The following is an 18,596-nucleotide window of genomic DNA, read 5'->3' as shown; positions in this document are numbered from 1 at the left end:
ATTTCCAGTTATCTTTTTGTTTAGTCATTGTATCATTTTTGTTCAGCGCCGATTCTAGTGACATGACATGCGCACACAGTTTGGGCCTAATCTTTAAAGTTAATCATAAAACCCTGGAAAGGCGATCAGACCATTTAAAGAAAATAAGGACGGTTTGAGATTATTCAGAGCTCGAGTCATGTGGAACTGGGGCAAGTTAAACACAAAGAAAACCGTTAAAGAAAGATTCGCCTAAATTGGCATGAGGGTCGTTCATAATAATGAGAATGAGAGTGTCGCCCAACGGTGCTTTAGAAGTGACAAATGAACAAACAGATGTTGAATATAATTGTCAAGTCCAGCACCATCGGAAGAGACTATAAATCTATTGTTCAATTGTGTTGTTTGCACTTGGCATGTTTTGAAGACTGGAATGACGAAGGCATTTTATTCTGCTACCTAAACACTTTATCCTTCGTTACCCCTTTTGAGCCTTATTTATTTTCTTTCATACCCCTCGTTCGGAATCAATAGCAACGACTAGAAGATGCGAACATGGAAGATAAAAAAAAGAATAGCAAAACAAAAAAAAAACAAGCAAAAAAAAAGCAAAAGAAAAAGAAAAGAAAGATAAGAAATGAGTGAAAAGAAAGTCAAATGAAAAAGGAATTGGGAACTACGTTTGACCTGATTTCTCAAAGAGGATACGTAGGCGCTTCACGGCTCGGTCATAGTTTTGAAAAATGAAAAAAAATTCAATTAAAATATCCCCAAGCAGGAAACTGGGGCAAAAAGTTGCGTTTGATGTAAATAAATCTAATTCTGAAGGTTGTAACTAATAACCCAAAATTAATGCATTTTTGAGCCTTTTATACCCTTTCTTTCTAGCCCTATCCAAAACCCACATTACGGTCCAAAGAAAGACCTTCCGATCAGTCTTCAAAAGATGCCAAGTCAAGACAAATGAAGAGTCTTACCGGCGAACATAACATTCTGTTCCACAGCAGAAAGGACTCTAATCTCCAACAGAAAGAGTCATACCAGCAACACTCCAAATCCCCAGCTGGAGAGAGATATAAAACGAGAGAGTCTTATCGGTGAAAACCTTCACAGGCACCATAAGGCGATGAAAGCTGAGAGAAGAACCCAAAAATGAGAGAGACTTGATAGTGAAAACCCTTCGGGCACTACAAGTCGAATAAGAATTGAGAATCAGAGGGGGAATCGCCAATTGAAGATCTTGAAAGATGATTGACGGTAAAGGATAGGCCCCATATGCGTGTCATGGCCATTAGAGTCGGTATCTGCGTTTGGTAGGTTTTTATTTATAGTTTCTTTTGTAAAAGAGTCATCGTTTCCTTTGTCTTTTGTTTTGTATCTTTTATCTTTCTCCTTTCATAAAAAAAAAAAAAATTCCCCAATAGAGTCTGTCCGGTCAAAACAAGTATGAAATGATTTCAGAATATGCCATCAGCTTTCCAATATGAGATCTGACTAGTATATCCAAATGGTATAGTCAGCGAGGAACAAGCGCGAGGCCAGTGTCACAAAGATATCCCCAGCAAAAGGGAATTGACAGAAGGATTGACAAGCGTCAAGAGGGATACCATTGCCTTAATCAAGGTTATAAACCTCAAAGACAAAGCCCGTGAACAAATCAAGGAGAGCAGTGAGCATGATTCGGCGAAATCCATACTAGACTAAAAGGTCGGGGAAATGCCAGTTTCCAAGCTATGCCACAAAAGAAGAGGGATATTCCCCAGCAGGAAGGGATTATCCCCAGCACATAATATCATATCCAACAAGTTGTGCAACGCAAAGCAAGGAAGGAAAAAAGGAAAAGCCATCCCGTTGGGAGTATCACAACCAACCACCATGTTTTAAACTAACAATTTTGTTTGATTTGAAACAGGTAAAGGAAATGGCATTGATGCCAGAACTGCATGCCACAAGGGATATTATCAAACTGGGGCAGAAAATTTTCCTTCCATTTAGAAAATTTTCTGGAAGTCAGGTACCCCCAGCTGATAACATTTTACCCCCAAACAGGTAAGTAAATCAAGGAAGGTAGTCTTTGAAGGAAGAAGCTATGCAAAAACAAAACAAAAAAAGAATTAAAAAAAAATAATAATAATAAAAGATGGGGAAGGTAGAAAAAGAAAATTCATCTCAATCCCCAGCAAGTATTCGAGGTAAGACATTTTCAAGTCTTAAGGATATGTCGGGTTCATCCGCCCTCAAATAGGATCTGTTGGGTTCATCCACCCTCAAATAGGATATGTCGGGTTCATCCGCCCTAAAATAGGATCTGTTGGGTTCATCCGCCCTCAAATAGGATATGTTGGGTTCATCCGCCCCCAAATAGGATATGTTGGGTTCATCCGCCCTCAAATAGGATCTGTTGGGTTCATCCGCCCTCAAATAGGATATGTTGGGTTCATCCGCCCCCAAATAGGATATGTTGGGTTCATCCGCCCTCAAATAGGATCTGTCGGGTTCATCCGCCCTCAAATAGGATCTGTCGGGTTCATCCGCCCTCAAATAGGATATGTTGGGTTCATCCGCCCTCAAATAGGATCTGTCGGGTTCATCCGCCCTCAAATAGGATATGTTGGGTTCATCCGCCCTCAAACAGGATATGTTGGGTTCATCCGCCCTCAAATAGGATATGTTGGTTTCAGTCTTTACATTTCTTGACCAGGCGCCCACCTGAATAACGAGAGGAATACATTTTTGTCTTTTCATTTCTGTTCAAGGTCACCCACCAGTATAATGCGGGCATATCATTTTTCATATCTTTACCACCAGGCGCCCACCTGAATAACGAGAGGAATACATTTCAGTATTTGCATTTTATGTTCTAGGCACCCACCTGTATAATGAGAGGAATACATTCAGTCTTTACTTTTAAGTGTTGAAACCAGGCGCCCACCTGTATAATGAGAGGAATACATTCAGTCTTTACTTTTAAGTGTTGAAGCCAGGCGCCCACCTGTATAATGAGAGGCATAAATTCAGTCTTTTATTTTAAGTGTTGAAATTGGGAGCCCGCCCAGATAACAGAGGCATACATTCAGTCTTTTATTTCAAGTGTTGAAATTGGGAGCCCGCCCAGATAATAGAGGCATACATTCAGTCTTTTATTTTAAGTGTTGAAATTGGGAGCCCGCCCAGATAATAGAGGCATACATTCAGTCTTTTATTTCAAGTGTTGAAATTGGGAGCCCGCCCAGATAATAGAGGCATACATTCCACGTCTTTACCCATAGGAGATGCATTTCCTCCTAAGTTTTAGTTTTACCCATAGGAGATGCATTTCCTCCTAGGTTTGTTCAGTTTTACCCATAGGAGATGCATTTCCTCCTAAGTTCAGTTTTCACCATAGGAGACGCACTTCCTAAGTTTCAGTTTCACCAATAGGAGACGCACTTCCTAAGATATGTTTCACCATAGGAGACGCACTTCCTAAAGTTCAGTTTCACCATAGGAGACGCACTTCCTAAGCAAGTTTCATCAATAGGAGACGCACTTCCTAAGTCAGTTTCACCATAGGAGACGCACTTCCTAAAGTTCAGTTTCACCATAGGAGACGCACTTCCTAAGTTCATTTCACCCATAGGAGACGCACTTCCTAAGATATGTTTCACCATAGGAGACGCACTTCCTAAAGTTCAGTTTCACCATAGGAGACGCACTTCCTAAAGCAAGTTTCACCAATAGGAGACGCACTTCCTAAGCAAGTTTCATCAATAGGAGACGCACTTCCTAAGTCAGTTTCACCATAGGAGACGCACTTCCTAAAGTTCAGTTTCACCATAGGAGACGCACTTCCTAAGTTCATTTCACCCATAGGAGACGCACTTCCTAAGATATGTTTCACCATAGGAGACGCACTTCCTAAAGTTCAGTTTCACCATAGGAGACGCACTTCCTAAAGCAAGTTTCACCAATAGGAGACGCACTTCCTAAGCAAGTTTCATCAATAGGAGACGCACTTCCTAAGTTCAGTTTTACCATTAGGAGACGCACTTCCTAAGTTTCAGTTTCACCAATAGGAGACGCACTTCCTAAGATCAGTTTCACCATAGGAGACGCACTTCCTAAGTTTCAGTTTCACCAATAGGAGACGCACTTCCTAAGATATGTTTCACCATAGGAGACGCACTTCCTAAAGTTCAGTTTCACCATAGGAGACGCACTTCCTAAGCAAGTTTCACCAATAGGAGACGCACTTCCTAAGTTAATTTCACCAATAGGAGACGCACTTCCTAAGTTTATTTCACCAATAGGAGACGCACTTCCTAAGTTTCAGTTTCACCAATAGGAGACGCACTTCCTAAGTTTCAGTTTCACCAATAGGAGACGCACTTCCTAAGATAAGTTTCACCAGTAGGAGACGCACTTCCTAAGTCAGTTTCACCAATAGGAGACGCACTTCCTAAGCAAGTTTCACCAATAGGAGACGCACTTCCTAAGTTAATTTCACCGATAGGAGACGCACTTCCTAAGTTTATTTCACCAATAGGAGACGCACTTCCTAGGTTCAGTTTCACCAATAGGAGACGCACTTCCTAAGCAAGTTTTACCCAGTAGGAGACGCACTTCCTAAGAACAGTTTTCCCAATAGGAGACGCACTTCCTAAGCAAGCTTCACCAATAGGAGACGCACTTCCTAATTTGATTCATTTTAAGTTCGACCATAGGAGACACAATTCCTAGTCCAGTTTTTGAAGTTTACCCGTAGGAGACGCACTTCCTAGTCGAGATTTTATTCATAGGAGACGCACTTCCTAGTTCTAGTCACTGAAGTTTTCACCCTTAGGAGACGCACTTCCTAGTTTAGCTCATTCCGATTCAACCATAGAAGACGCACTTTCTAGTTTGAGTCATTGAGGTTTTTATTTTAGCAGACACATTTGCTAGCAAGAGTTCTGGTTTTACTCATAGGAGATGCACATCCTAGCCTAGTCTTTAGTTTACTCTCATCATTGCATCAGTAGTGTAAGTGAGTTACGATTTTGCTAACGACTCACAAATCCTCCCAGTACAAACTGGGTTAGGAAATTTTGTTTGTTTTGTTTGTTTTGATTGTCAGGGACCCGCCTGTAGAACGGAGGTTGTTGCGTGTCGAAGATAGAAGAAGTCAGGAGTCCACCTGTAGAACGGAGAAACATTTTTCAAAATCAAGCAGTGACCCACTGGAGAGCAGAAGGATTACAACAGAAATCCCCAGCATTCAATCCAAGTTAGAAGCTCGCCTCAAGAGCGCGAATCAATAGTCTGGGATGATCAACAGAAGCTGGTCACAAAAACAAAAAAACCAAAAAAAAAAAAATAAGAAGAAAAAAAAGAAGAAAGAGAAGAGCCCAAAATACGGAAGTGGAGAACAAATGTGGTCTGCTCAAGAACTAGCACCTACAACTAGCAAGTATCAAGGTTCAGATCCAAAGTCTGTATGAAGCACCATTCAAGACTCAAGACCAAGTTTCAGAAGACTTAAGAGATAGGAATCCTTGTAACTAGTAGCTGATAGGCTTAGTTAGTCTTTTTCAGTTTTCATTTTTGTTGTAATGACAGGACCGCGGACCGGAACCTCAACGGAACGGCACCTCGATCGGCTCTTCACCTCGGTACACTTCACTATCTCTCTCATTCCCGAACTACACGTGGCCTGATTCCTGTATAACCAAGGATATGTAGGCAGCTCAGATACCAGGGCTCGGTCACATTCCCTCCCTTTCCTTAAGTGTAGTCCGTCCAAGTAATGGTCGGGTCAAAAACACGTCTAGTCGTTCTTTGTCGGAAAACTCTTCGTGTTTCCAGTCAAAGAGGGGCAGCTGTAAGCACGTGATTTTTGACCCTCCCCGAGAATTTTCACATTTTTAGCGTGAATATGTGAAATTGGGTCCAATATAGTCATTTTAACTATTTTACTTTATTTCGTTGCAAAAAGAAAAATCACAAAAAATATATATATAATTTTAGTTTATGTATTTCTCATAAACTTGAAAAATACAAAAAAAATTGTACTTTATTTAGGTACTTTATATAAATTCGAAAATTACAAAAATATAGTTCTATTAATGTTTGCAGTCATTATAATTTTGAAAAATACAAAAAATATTATTTCATATTTTTGTCTTTATTAAAGAACGAAAATTACAAAAAAAAAAATAAATATAAGTTTTATTAATATTCTATAGTCATTTTAACTTTGAAAAATACAAAAAAAATTACTTCATATTTTATCTTAAAAACGAAAATTACAAATAGTTTTATTAATATTTTGTAGCTATTTTAAACCTTGAAAAATATTTAAAAAGATATAGTTTTGTTTAAATACTAGTCTTATTTTTGGTAGTTATTTTGCTTACATAGGACTAGTTAAGCAACGTGTTCCTATTTCTCGGGTCCGGGCAAAAGAATAATATTCGGGTTCAAACTACCCGGTTTTAGGCCTAATTTTCGGACCTAGCCCATAATAAACCGTGTCCAGGACACGTGGGGAACCCCACCACGCGTGGGGGACATATGCCTCGAACCCCACCACGCGTGGGGCTTATTTTCATGGGCATTGTATTACAAAAACACGGACCAACGAAAAAGGACCGGGGAGGAATTGAAAAAGAGACTTTGAAAAATTTAAAAAGGGGGGACTACTGTTCATTTTCGTTCTTCTGGGGAAAACCCTACAAAAACCCACGAAAAACCCCAGCTCCTCCCATCGCCAAAACCTCCAGGCAACCACCCTCCTCCTACCAGCCTCCTCCATCGCCTGAAACCACCCGAATCCATAACCAGTCCGTCACCTCCTCCATCACCCCCTCGAACACAAAAAACCACCGGACCCCCTAACCGTCGTCCTCTTCTTCAACTCACCAAACGACGCCATAACCTTCGACGTCAACCAGTCCGTCACCTTCCCCGATGCCGGAACAGCAACCTCCAGCTCCACCGCGTCAACCACTGACCAACATCACCAAACGCCCACCTCCATTGACGTCGGCACCTCCGCTGTCGCACCAAACAGTCCACCAAAACCTCCGACCCTAAACCATCGTCAAACAACCAACCCTACTACCCGCGACGACCAGTCGAAGACCGGACCCCTAACCATCGTCGAGGACTGTATCCTCGTCTTCTTCCTGAAGAAGAAAGGAAAAAACCCTACTGTCAAAAACAACCATCCGCAACCCTCCCCCTCGTCGGAGCCCTTCACCACAACCAGCCTCCCATCATTACCTCCAACGACTCCTTTGTTGCAGCTTCTCGCAACAGTTGCTGCGTCGAAAAATACAGCAGTTGTTGCTGCGTCGCTGCGTTGCTGAGTAGCTCAGCCGTTGCTTCAGTCCGGTGAGGTTGTTTTGTTCGTCGAGGTCCGGTACGTCGAGGCGCTGTCCGAGGTTCCGTCGTTGTTCTTCGTTCAGAAAGGTCCGGCTTAAGTTCCGTCGGAATCGTGTTTGTCGCTCTGAGTTGGTCGAGGTGCTAAGGTTAGTAAACCTCGATGTATTAGATAAATAAACTTACGTTGAATGTTTGAGATGCAATATAAAAATTGGTATGGAAATTTTCTGCCTATGTTTCATTGTCTGCATTTTGGTTCATTCTCATGTTATGTTATTCTTATTTATTTGATGTCGTTTAATTAAGTTTGACTAGTTGTTCTATGACACAAGTTTGATGTTAATTTGTTCGTCCTTTACTTCGCTTAGATCATTCGAAAAAATAGTATTATTGCATGTTGTTACTGCTGCCGAAACACTCATTCACTAAACTCATTTTATTAAACTTCTAACAAGTCATGGGATTTTAGTTGTAAAGAGGCCGTAAGTTTTAGTATGGTTAAAAGCGTAAAAATGGCATCCCTTTAAAAATATAAAAAAAAATAAAAAATAAATAAATAAATAAATAATAATAATAAAAAAAATAAAATGAGACGAGCCTCGCCAAATAAAAGGGACAAATTGCGGGGCCCTCACAAAGTATATGTATTAAATACTTAGATTCCGGGATGGGTCGTTTAGCAAATTTCACGGCCCTACCCCAAAATAATAATGCGCTAGTTGCTTTAGGCGCGCCTTTAATAATGTTATCTCCCTAAACTCGGGTGCACATTTATGTGACCCAAATCCAAATCTCAACGGAGTCGAAATATGTCTCTAGTCACGGGCGCATTGATTGTGGCGTGGCCCGAGATGCATTTCCATGACGTTGCAAATTCTTTAAAAAATAAGAATGAGATGAGCCTCGCCGAATAAAAATACAAATTGCGGGGCCCTCAGTAAATACTTGTTTAAAATTACTTAGAATTCAGGAGGGTCGTTTAGCGAATTTCGCGGCCTCCGCAAAATAATAACGCGATAGTCTCTTTAGGCGCGTGTTTAATAATTTACTTTCTTAAGCTCGGGTGTGCATTTCATGCGACCCAAATCCAAATCCTAAAACATCAAATAAAATATGTTTCGGATTGTGGGTGCATTTCATGTGACACAGTCCAAAGATATATTTTAAGCGATGTTCACATTCTTGTAAAAACAATAATAATAAAGCGGTTAAAAGATAAATTTGCACATAAGTTCATATTGTATTAAAAATCAGATAAATAAGCCAAATATAACAGTTGAGCGACCGTGCTAGAACCACGGAACTCGGGAATGCCTAACACCTTCTCCCGGGTTAACAGAATTCCTTATCTAGATTTCTGGTACGCAGACTGTAATATAGAGTCATTCTTTTCCTCGATTCGGGATTAAAATTGGTGACTTGGGACACCCTAAATCTCCCAAGTGGCGACTCTGAAATAATTAAACCAATCCCGTTTCGACTGTCCTTTAATTGGAAAAAACTCCCTACGCACCTCGCGGTGCCGGAAAAAGGAGGTGTGACAGCTCTGGCGACTCTGCTGGGGACTTAACCCAGAACCAGTGGTTCAGGGTTAGAAATTCGAGCTCATATAAATTGTTATATTTGGTTTTATCTGATTTTTACATGATTGAGCCTAATGTGCTAAATGCTGCTTTTACCTGAAAGATGAAGAAATGGAAATACTCATGCTTTGCCTATGTGCTCATGTAGCTTACCCTGTACTTATGTTTCAAAAAATAGATATTAGTTGATGTGTAATTACTTAATACAGCTTAGTTTTGGTTGGTATTTGTTTGGATAGCTATGGTATAATTTGATTTGCTTTGGACTGTTAATGGACTATATAGTTGCTGGAATTTTGCGTACTTAATAATCTTAATATTGTCATTAGTTTAATTGAAAGTCAACAACAGAATTAATTGATTCCTGATCTGCATATTACAATTAATCATCAAACAGTCAAGTAATGGACTAACTTCAAATCATTTGCATTTAGTTTTGGATTTTTTTGGGCTGGCGTAATTGGGAATTGTATTAATACAGTTGCTTAGTATAGTTTTAGTATGATTCAAATTCATTTAGCATTAGATACTTTATTCATAGACAATGAGTTATAATTTAATCTGTGCTTAAGGGAATCCATCAATGACTCACGTAGTTTGTTAGTTAATAGCATGAAGTTGAGTTTTAACTTGGATTGTTGGGTTTATACAACTATATACGTTTGGATTCAAAAGCACTAGATACATCTGCTATCTGAAATAATACACGCTGCATTCGCATGTTGAAAGACCATCTCATCCCCACCCCTTTATAAATGAAATTAATGTTCACGTTCACCATATATGCGCACTGTTAAATGAATCGAATGGTTTGAGTGTCCGTTGATTGAGGACTAGCACGCAATTTGAATCAAAAGGGGTTTATTTGGGCGTAAAACACTGGCAGGCCTCGAAATTGAAACCTTTGTCATGTTTTTGGGCTCACTATGGGCTCAAACCGTCCAGCCTCCCTTTGTGAACACAATATGGGCCGTTTTGAACAAGTCGCTAAAGGATATATTTTTATTCATTTAGTTATTGGGCTTGGCTGATCTGAAATGGATTTATAAGGATTTGTTTTCTTTCAAATAGGTCAAATAATTAAGGTTTCTTCTTCTATTGTTAGAGACCAATAAAAATAGAAAAATTGTAGTTTGCTTTTAGTTTTGGCTTTCAAATAAAAAATAAAAATGAGGCGCGCCTCGCCAAATAAATTACAAATTGCGGAGCCCTCAATAAACATATACAATAATTGGTTGGACTTCGGAGTTGGCCGTTTAGCGAATTTTCACGGCCTCTTCTTAAAATAACACTACGCTAGTCGCTTAGGGCGCGTCTTTAATAAAATTATTTCCTTAAATACGGGTGCGCATTTATGTGACCCAAATCCAAATCTCAACGGAGTCGGAACGTATTAACAACCACGGGTGCATTGATTGTGACGTGGTTCGAGATGCATTTTCACGACGTTGCAATTCTACTAAAAAATAATAATAAAAGCGGTTTAAACTTAACAAAAGCACACAAGTCATAACATGTATAAAAATCATATATTTAGATATTAAAACAATTTAAGCGACCGTGCTAGAACCACGAGATTCGGGGGTGCCTAACACCTTCCTTCGGGTCAACAGAATTCCTTACTTAGAATTTCTGGTTCGCAGACTTCATTTGGAAAGTCGAAATATTTTCCTCGAATTGGGATTCAAGATAAACCGGTGACTTGGGACACCAAAAGCCAAATCATTCCTAAGTGGCGACTCTGAATTAAATAAATAATCTCATTTCAAATATTGTCACTTAAATTGGAAAAACTCCCTCACGCATTTATCCTTCGGGGTAGGCGCGCAAAAAGGAGGTGTGACACTGCAAATTCTAGCTTCTTCCAAAAATCAGAAACAAAAGCAGAAAATTAATTTATTCAAAACAAAAATATTTTTATATTAAATTTATATTTTTTATGTTATTCCTTATTAATTTAATATCTTTATTTTGTTTTTCTCTTTTTACCATACATTTCTTCTATTTTTTTATTCTATCATATTTTTATTCTCTTTTTCCTATTTTTCTTTGAAATATTCTCTCTACTATAAATAGATCTCTTCTTTTATAAGAGCATATTTTTAATTTATATTGAGTGATGTATTTTGATATTGATATTATCTCTTTGAAATAACTATATTTTATATTGATTAAATTTTTAGATTATATTTTTATTATAATAAATATTTAAATTCATTTATCTCGTTCAAATAAAACTAATTGCAAATTAAACTTTTACTGTCATTTTCGTAATTTGATACTCAAAAGTACTTTTTGGAATAATTGGTCAAATATAATTTATTTGCAAAAAGCACTACTCAATAAATTGGCCAAATATAAACTGTTATTTTGTAACAGTACTTTTTAAAAAAATACTTTTGAATAAAAATATTTTTTAAATAAATAATTTTTGACAACACGGTCAAACGGACTCTGAGGCTTTTCTTTCCCGTAATTACTTTTGGAAAGTGGAAAACCTTTAGAACCACACGCAAACCATTCGTGACCACTAGCTTGGTCAAATTTCTATCTAGGGGTGTACAAATGACCCGATAAATCGTACTAACCCGATAATTCGAGTTAAATCGAGAAAAAGAATCTGATGATGGTTTAGTTTAATTTAGTTTGGTGTTGAAAAAAAATCCGATCATATTTGGTTTGGTTTGATTTTAACTAAAAAAAGTCAAATCGATATCAAACCAACCTGATGTTATATGTATAAAAGTTTTAAATAGATTTGATACATAAAAATATTTATTGTAGTATAGTTTATAAATATTTCTTAAGCTTTTTCATAGTTTTATCTTTTAACTTATTATTTCAAGTTTGGACTTATAATTTTTGGATGTTTCAATAAATTTTTGTATCCCATAAATATTAGGAACTCAAATAAATCCTAAACCAAAATCAAATCAACACTAATACTAATAAAAGATATTCAATTCAATTGTACTATAAATTAAAATAGTGTTGGATATTTATTTTTTAGTTTTTCTATAGTTTAGATAAAATGCATAACTTATTTTTCTTTAGTGTTTAATCATGTAAATAATAGTACTACTTAGTTGTACTTATTTTAGCAACTTACTAGTAATTTTAAATTATGTTAGTTTTCATTATGGCTTATTAATAATATTTATTTTATGCGATTTTATTATTATTATTGTTGAATATTTTAGTACAATGCCATGACTCATCTCATATTTATGTTATTTTATTTAAAAAAATACCTTAATAATTATATCTTACTAGGATTAAAGAAATATTTGGAGCACAAATTCTATGTTTTGTGCTATAAAGACTTTATGGGAGAAAAAAACCCCGAAAACCCCTAAAATTCGAAAAAACCGGGATTAAAAAGTCCGAATTTATTGGTTTGGTTTAGTTTGGTCTTTAAATTTAATAACCCAATACAATTAATTTAATTTAATAATTAAAAAATCCGAACCAAACCCGACTTATTACGCCCCTATTTCTATCTAATCAGTCGCTACCATCCCTACTAACTACCCAATCATGAGATAAAATTTGATGTGATTTCAGCTTTCAAATTAATGGTCAACAGAATGAAGAGATCACTTCACTTCTCACTTGTATGTAGTAGCACTCCACTTTCTAATAGCTAATCATCTGCTAGACTTAGCTAGCGTTTGGATATAGATTTGATTGATAAATAATTTTTGAAAGTTGGAATTATGTTTGGACATACATTTTATTTAAAGAAAAGCTGATATTTTATGAATGGAAAAAATGTTTTCACCAAAAAACTGCCCTAAACCAGTTTTTGGAAACTTGGAAGCTTCTGAATTTTTCGCCCAAAACAAGATCATATTTTATAAACAAATAATGTTTAATTTTTTTTTTTTTGAAAAACTAAAGCCAAAATCTATGGACAAACGGGTGCTAAAATTATTGATCTTCGTTAAAGTTGGATATCTTTGTATACGGTCAAAATCATAATCCCCCGATTTATAGACTCAGGGTACCATCCTGAGTCCGAAGTCCGGGCAAGATCAATTTCGAGTTCGAGTTCGAAGACGAAGCACAATGCATACCGAGGCCGAGTGTGTTCGACTCCGAAATAGTACCGTTATGGATTTGTACCAGAACAAGTTAAATTCCTGCCACGTCCTCAAAGTCATTGCACAAATCCCGGAATATGATTGTATTATTTCGTACTAGGCGGTTAGACAGTTGTACCAAGAATATTCCTTACTGCAAATAGAAATATTCCTTATTTAAGGCTCCGCTATTATATAAAGGGGACCCCAATCATTGATAACATCATCTTATCATCTTTTACTATGAAAAGAATATACTCTCTACTTTTTGCATGTTGTTCATCAGAATTGTCTCTTAGCTTGATTGTTCTTACTTTGATTGTCCTTCTTGTTGTTCTTACTGCCCTAAGCCATCTCAAGGTCACCGTCTCGAGGTCACTACTGTTAACTAACATTGGTTACATTCACTTTTGTTTTCCATTTCTACTTCATATTTCTTGATTATTAATTGGTATTGAACTAAATTACATATCTTTAAAATCACAAATCAAGTTTAATTGTTACTTATATTTTCGAGATAAACAATTTTATATATTGGTCATTGTCCAGAACTTTAATGAGGATTAATTGAGGATAACAATATATAAGTAGAATACTAATTATGGTTTAGCAAATTAAATGTATTGGACAAACATATATGGATCGAATATAGAAGCTATAGAGCAGAGTGACCACAATAAAGTCCTAGCCGCACGTAGCTAATAGTAGTATATACTCTAATTGCTTTCCCACCTTAGCTTGTATTGAACACGTACAAAAATCAAAAACCTTTAGAATCACGTAAACCATGGGTCGGTTGTATTTACTCATAATTGCTTCAAAATGGGTCGGTTCAGTATATATATATATAGACATAAAGCTGAAGAATAGTAGAAAAAAACATATATAAAAGGTGGAGATTTGAAGAATGAGCTGAAGAAATGATGTGTGTCAGAAGATAAGATTAATAATTCACAAAGAGAATAAATAAAGAAAAAACTTTATTAAGGTCATGTGAACGATGGTGAAGCACATGACTTATTACTTTTAGAAATAAGTAAAAAATTGGATAAAATTATTAAAGAAAAAGAAGTCAGTAAAGAGCCGATAACTAAAGACATAAAAGAGGTGACACAAAAATTTAGTAAAACAGAAAAAACGTCTTGGAGTGATAGATCAAGCACCAAGTATGGACCTTTTTCTAGATAGGTCAAGAATAATCACAGAAACACCTAGACCAAGCACCAGATTTTTGTACATATGATACCTTTTAGATGAGAAAAGGTATTTATGCATAGTTTTTCACATTCTTGTATCAGTTGATATATATGATACCTTTTTCTTTTTCTAATCTTGCTGCCTCTCGAGACGGTTGTCTGCATTCGAAATGATATTACTCTAACCAACTTCCAAATTTTTAGGTATACCTTTTTAACATTTATTTAAACTAACTTTCAATTGTTAGAAGGGGTTTTGGAATAACGGATAAGTTATATTCCTGTGATCTATAGGTTACGGAATCGAGCAGTAAAATTACTCATTGATACTTGTATTAGGGTATGCTGCCTATATCAATGCTTTATGCATTTTTCAACTGTTATTTTAATATTATTTAAGCAACTACTATTGCAATATACGAGTTAATTAGCATTTCACACTCTGGTATCTAATCAAATAATACCAAATAAAAATAGAGAGATTTGTATAAAAGTATAGCCCAACACACTACACCTACGTACTACGTAGCCATGTTTTTAAGTTTACAGGTGCATATTTCATTTTTGCAACAGTATTTATACGTCCAGTATACAACATATAAACCTACTATACAATTGTATACAATAATTAGATTTTGTAACTCACGGAAAACATCACTAAATTCTTTTAAATTTTAGCCATAACTTCCATGACATCATCAATGAATCTCAATCATCATTTTATCAAAAATTTCAGCGCATCACAAAACTCAATTAGGAGTTTTTTTAGCTTTTAAAATACCCCAACAATGGAGTTTTTAGTTTCACTTTAATTCACCCAACAATGCTTAAATTCGGGATGATAAACATGAATATTCTCAAATCTGTTTCTAACATAGATCTTTTTAATCCCTTGTTAATATATAGGTGATTTTTTTAAAAAAAAAATTATATACTAAATTATGTAAGGAAAAAAAAAGAATATGGTAAAAATTGGTTCGAGCCGTCACAACCTGTACTTCCCCGTAATTATTTTTTTTAACACGGGTGGAATAATTAATTACCGTTTGAAAATTGGGACAAAAATCTACTCCTTTACAATAGAGAGAATGGCCATCAAGGATAGATTCAATAATGAAAGTCATCGAATTCTACTAGCAAGTAGCTAGGTTTCTATTAGTAGCAAAAGTTTTATTAGAACAAGAAAAGCAAAGTCAGTTGTCAATTAAATGAGTAGAAATTGAACTTGGAAGTATGTCTCTATAGCTTATGCTCTGACAAAGGCTCGTTGAAGCAATTGTACAATGTCCACACGTTCTCATGGATATGTTTATTTTATGATCAAAACTATGAGAAGTACCAACTCTACATTTTGAATTGTATAGGCTCAGCATGCTAAAAGCTAAAGGAAATTAAATGAATTGGATAAGTATGAGATGTAGAACACGAATTTTTGGATAAATATAGCAGTTTATATAAAGCACATGGCCACAACTCCGCCAAAAGTTAATTCCAACCACAAAGTAGCCACTAGCAAAGCAAACTTTGTGATTAAATTATTGCACAAAAGGTCAAAAAACCTTTTAATAGAATCACTCAAAGTGCTGGTGGATCGCTAGTGTACTAGTTGCAGTAAGAGCCTTTATTCAACAGGATAAAGCCAATTAAGTGTATTAATTGTCAATGAATGAGTTGTATATGAACTTAAAGTATGTCTCCTTGTCCTATACATTTTCTGGATCAGAACGTACGTTGTGAAAGTTTGACTATAAATTAAATGCCAATTCCAGCAGATTTTGCATGCACGTTCAAAGTTCAGCTTATAAAGTATAATAAGAAAGGGAATTAACTTATATAACTTCTTTAATTTATACCAGCTCTCTAAGGGAATCCGCGGAAGATATGAAGATATGATATGATTATTGTTAGCTTTCTTGTATTTTGATGATCTAACAAACTTTATAAATCAAATTGGAATTACACATCCTCAAAGTGCTCAAGAACAATAAGTCTCAAGTCCGACACAAGTTCCAACAACTTGAGTCAAAGAAACATCAGAGAGAACAAATGGACATCAGTTCCTCCGATGACAATACAAGTCAATTCTCTACACCTGTAAAGTCGTTGCATTGTTTCTCTGCACACGCAACAATACAACAGTCACTTTATGGAACATACCTTGTACCGAATAATTGCATACATCATCCCAATAACCTCACATATATATTACCAACATGAGGCAAGGGGAAAACACACACTTGCATAACCCTAAATCATCAAGTTTCTCTCTCAAGTGTGTTGCTGACTTTGAGTGACTGCAAGGCTTCAAGAACAAAGCAACAATAGAACGAAGAGCAGATCCCAACACTGTGTTACCATATATCCTTAGTATTGTTGTACCTTTGTTAGTATGATCTACTTGTAATTCCTACTCATCTTAGTTAGAAGCATTCCGTAGGAAATCGTTTGTAAAACTATAAACCTAGTGTTTGTGTTTTGGCTAGAGTTAGTCAAAGTGTGAGCTTTGTAATAGAGTTATTACAAAGAGACTTGTAATAGAGTTATTACAACTAGGTAAGGGATTAAGAGGTTAATTCCTAGATTACAATAGTTTGTAATCTAAAGTTTGCTCAGTTAGTTAAGTTGAAATCCTACGAGTGTAGGCGTGATTTTTAATCCCATGAGCTGGGAGTTTTCCACGTAAAATTTTGTTGTGTCATTTATTTATATTTGTGTGTGTATATTTTGTGGGAACTAATAGAAAACCAGGTTCTCTATACAATTTGGTGGACCCTTAATTTCTATCAATTATTAAGAATCTTAATTTAAGATGGTCAAATCGCGGTGAAAGATACTACAAACTAGTGTATATATCTTGATATAAATTAGTATCCATTGACTTCTCTGTTTTCTTCTTCTTGTGAGTGCAGGGTTTCCAGCTAGAAAATACAATGCATGCTTGTAGTTGTAGTTCATAAAAGAAAAGAGATTCTACTGTTCTTAATTTAGATAGTACTTTTTCTGTTTCAATTTATGTGTTTTACTTTTCTTTTTAGTCTGTTCAGATTCGAAATAACGCCCTTAATCAGATTCATTGGCGACTCTTGGTTTTGTGCTCGGGGGATTTATGTTCCATATAAATAGAGGAAGCTTGTCATTCGATTGACACACTTCTTCATCTTTCACTTGGAAGAATCCTACTGATATACTTTCTTTCCGAAACCTCAAGTTTCTACGTGCCCCCTTGTTCACTGAAAACTTTCATCTCTTCTATGTTATTTCTTTGACGTATTTTCTGACAAGAATGGCTGGTGATTCTTCTCGTGACAATCTCCCTGCTGTTGATCTGGTACAGGAAAGTGCGGCTCAGATCACCGGAAATAGAACAAATGATAAAGAAAATAGAGGAAAAATGCCATAGGCATCTCCAAATAATTTTTGCTTGTTTTTCTTGTTGTGATGACTCTATGCGAGGATGAAGAGTCTTGCATTAAAATTCCATGTTGCTCCAAAGTGTACATGCCACGAAAAGGAAAAGAACGAAATAAGAAGGATTAGAAACTAAGGAAACTAATTCTTATTAATATATGAAAGCCAAAATAAGAGAAACATAGAATGCACATTCGTCAAATATATAAATGACTTGAACCTAACATGAAACTTGCATATGCCTAGAAACTTAACAGTGTTTCAAACAATGGCATTGTAATGAGATCCTAAAGAAAATGCTACTTGATATTAATACACTCAAACTCAAAATGTTCTACTCTACGATCATACTATTGCAACTTGGAGTAATTTTTAAACAAGCCGTGAAACTAACTAAATTCTTGAGTGATAAATTATATTTAGACAAAGGTAGGTGATTCAAGTTTTATGGATAAGAAAACTATGTATCGGGTGTCTATAATAATATTACAAAATTATATCTTCTCAGCAAATCAAGTTTCGGCCAGATAAAGAAACTAAAGCTATTTTTTTTTTTATTATTATTTAATCAAACCAAACTGCTGTCCTATAATAGTCTAGGAAACTAGAATACCAAATCACACTTTCGTTTCTATATAATATATATCTCGGGTTAAAACATAAAAAGAGAGACATGACAGAATAGAAAATTCTTTATGAGCATCTCAATATTTATGGAAAGAAATATTCATAGACAAAGAGGGTTCCAATAAATCAACACAATCGCAAATCAATCCAGACATAAATATTATTTAAGATAGACTTTAGACATGGTTTCTAAGACAGAGATAACTCTATAGTCATATTTGAAGAAGAACCAAAATATTTTTATTTTTATTTTTTATGATGGCATGCTATTCAAGATTCACAACAGAAATTAATCTATATCAACATTCTGTAATACAAAGATCCTAACTCATAAATTTCTAAAACGCAGTATTTTAACAATCAAAAAATAAATAGAG

At 35.8% G+C, this 18,596-nt stretch overlaps 1 protein-coding gene across 1 annotated transcript in view; it reads left to right on the top strand.

The window, feature by feature from the left end:
* LOC138888114 (uncharacterized) overlaps window positions 1–17,584 on the top strand; it is a 37,653-nt gene extending 20,069 nt beyond the window's left edge. Inside the window, exons 3-4 of the mRNA XM_070169927.1 lie at window positions 17,220–17,270; window positions 17,357–17,584. Coding sequence (XP_070026028.1) covers window positions 17,220–17,270; window positions 17,357–17,584 — 279 coding nt within the window. The remainder of the gene's footprint in view (window positions 1–17,219; window positions 17,271–17,356) is intronic.
* The last annotated feature ends 1,012 nt before the right edge of the window (window positions 17,585–18,596 follow it).

Source organism: Nicotiana sylvestris, chromosome 3 (assembly GCF_000393655.2).
Source record: "Nicotiana sylvestris chromosome 3, ASM39365v2, whole genome shotgun sequence".
Lineage (NCBI taxonomy): Eukaryota > Viridiplantae > Streptophyta > Magnoliopsida > Solanales > Solanaceae > Nicotiana > Nicotiana sylvestris.
This window is presented reverse-complemented; position numbering and strand designations above follow the sequence as displayed.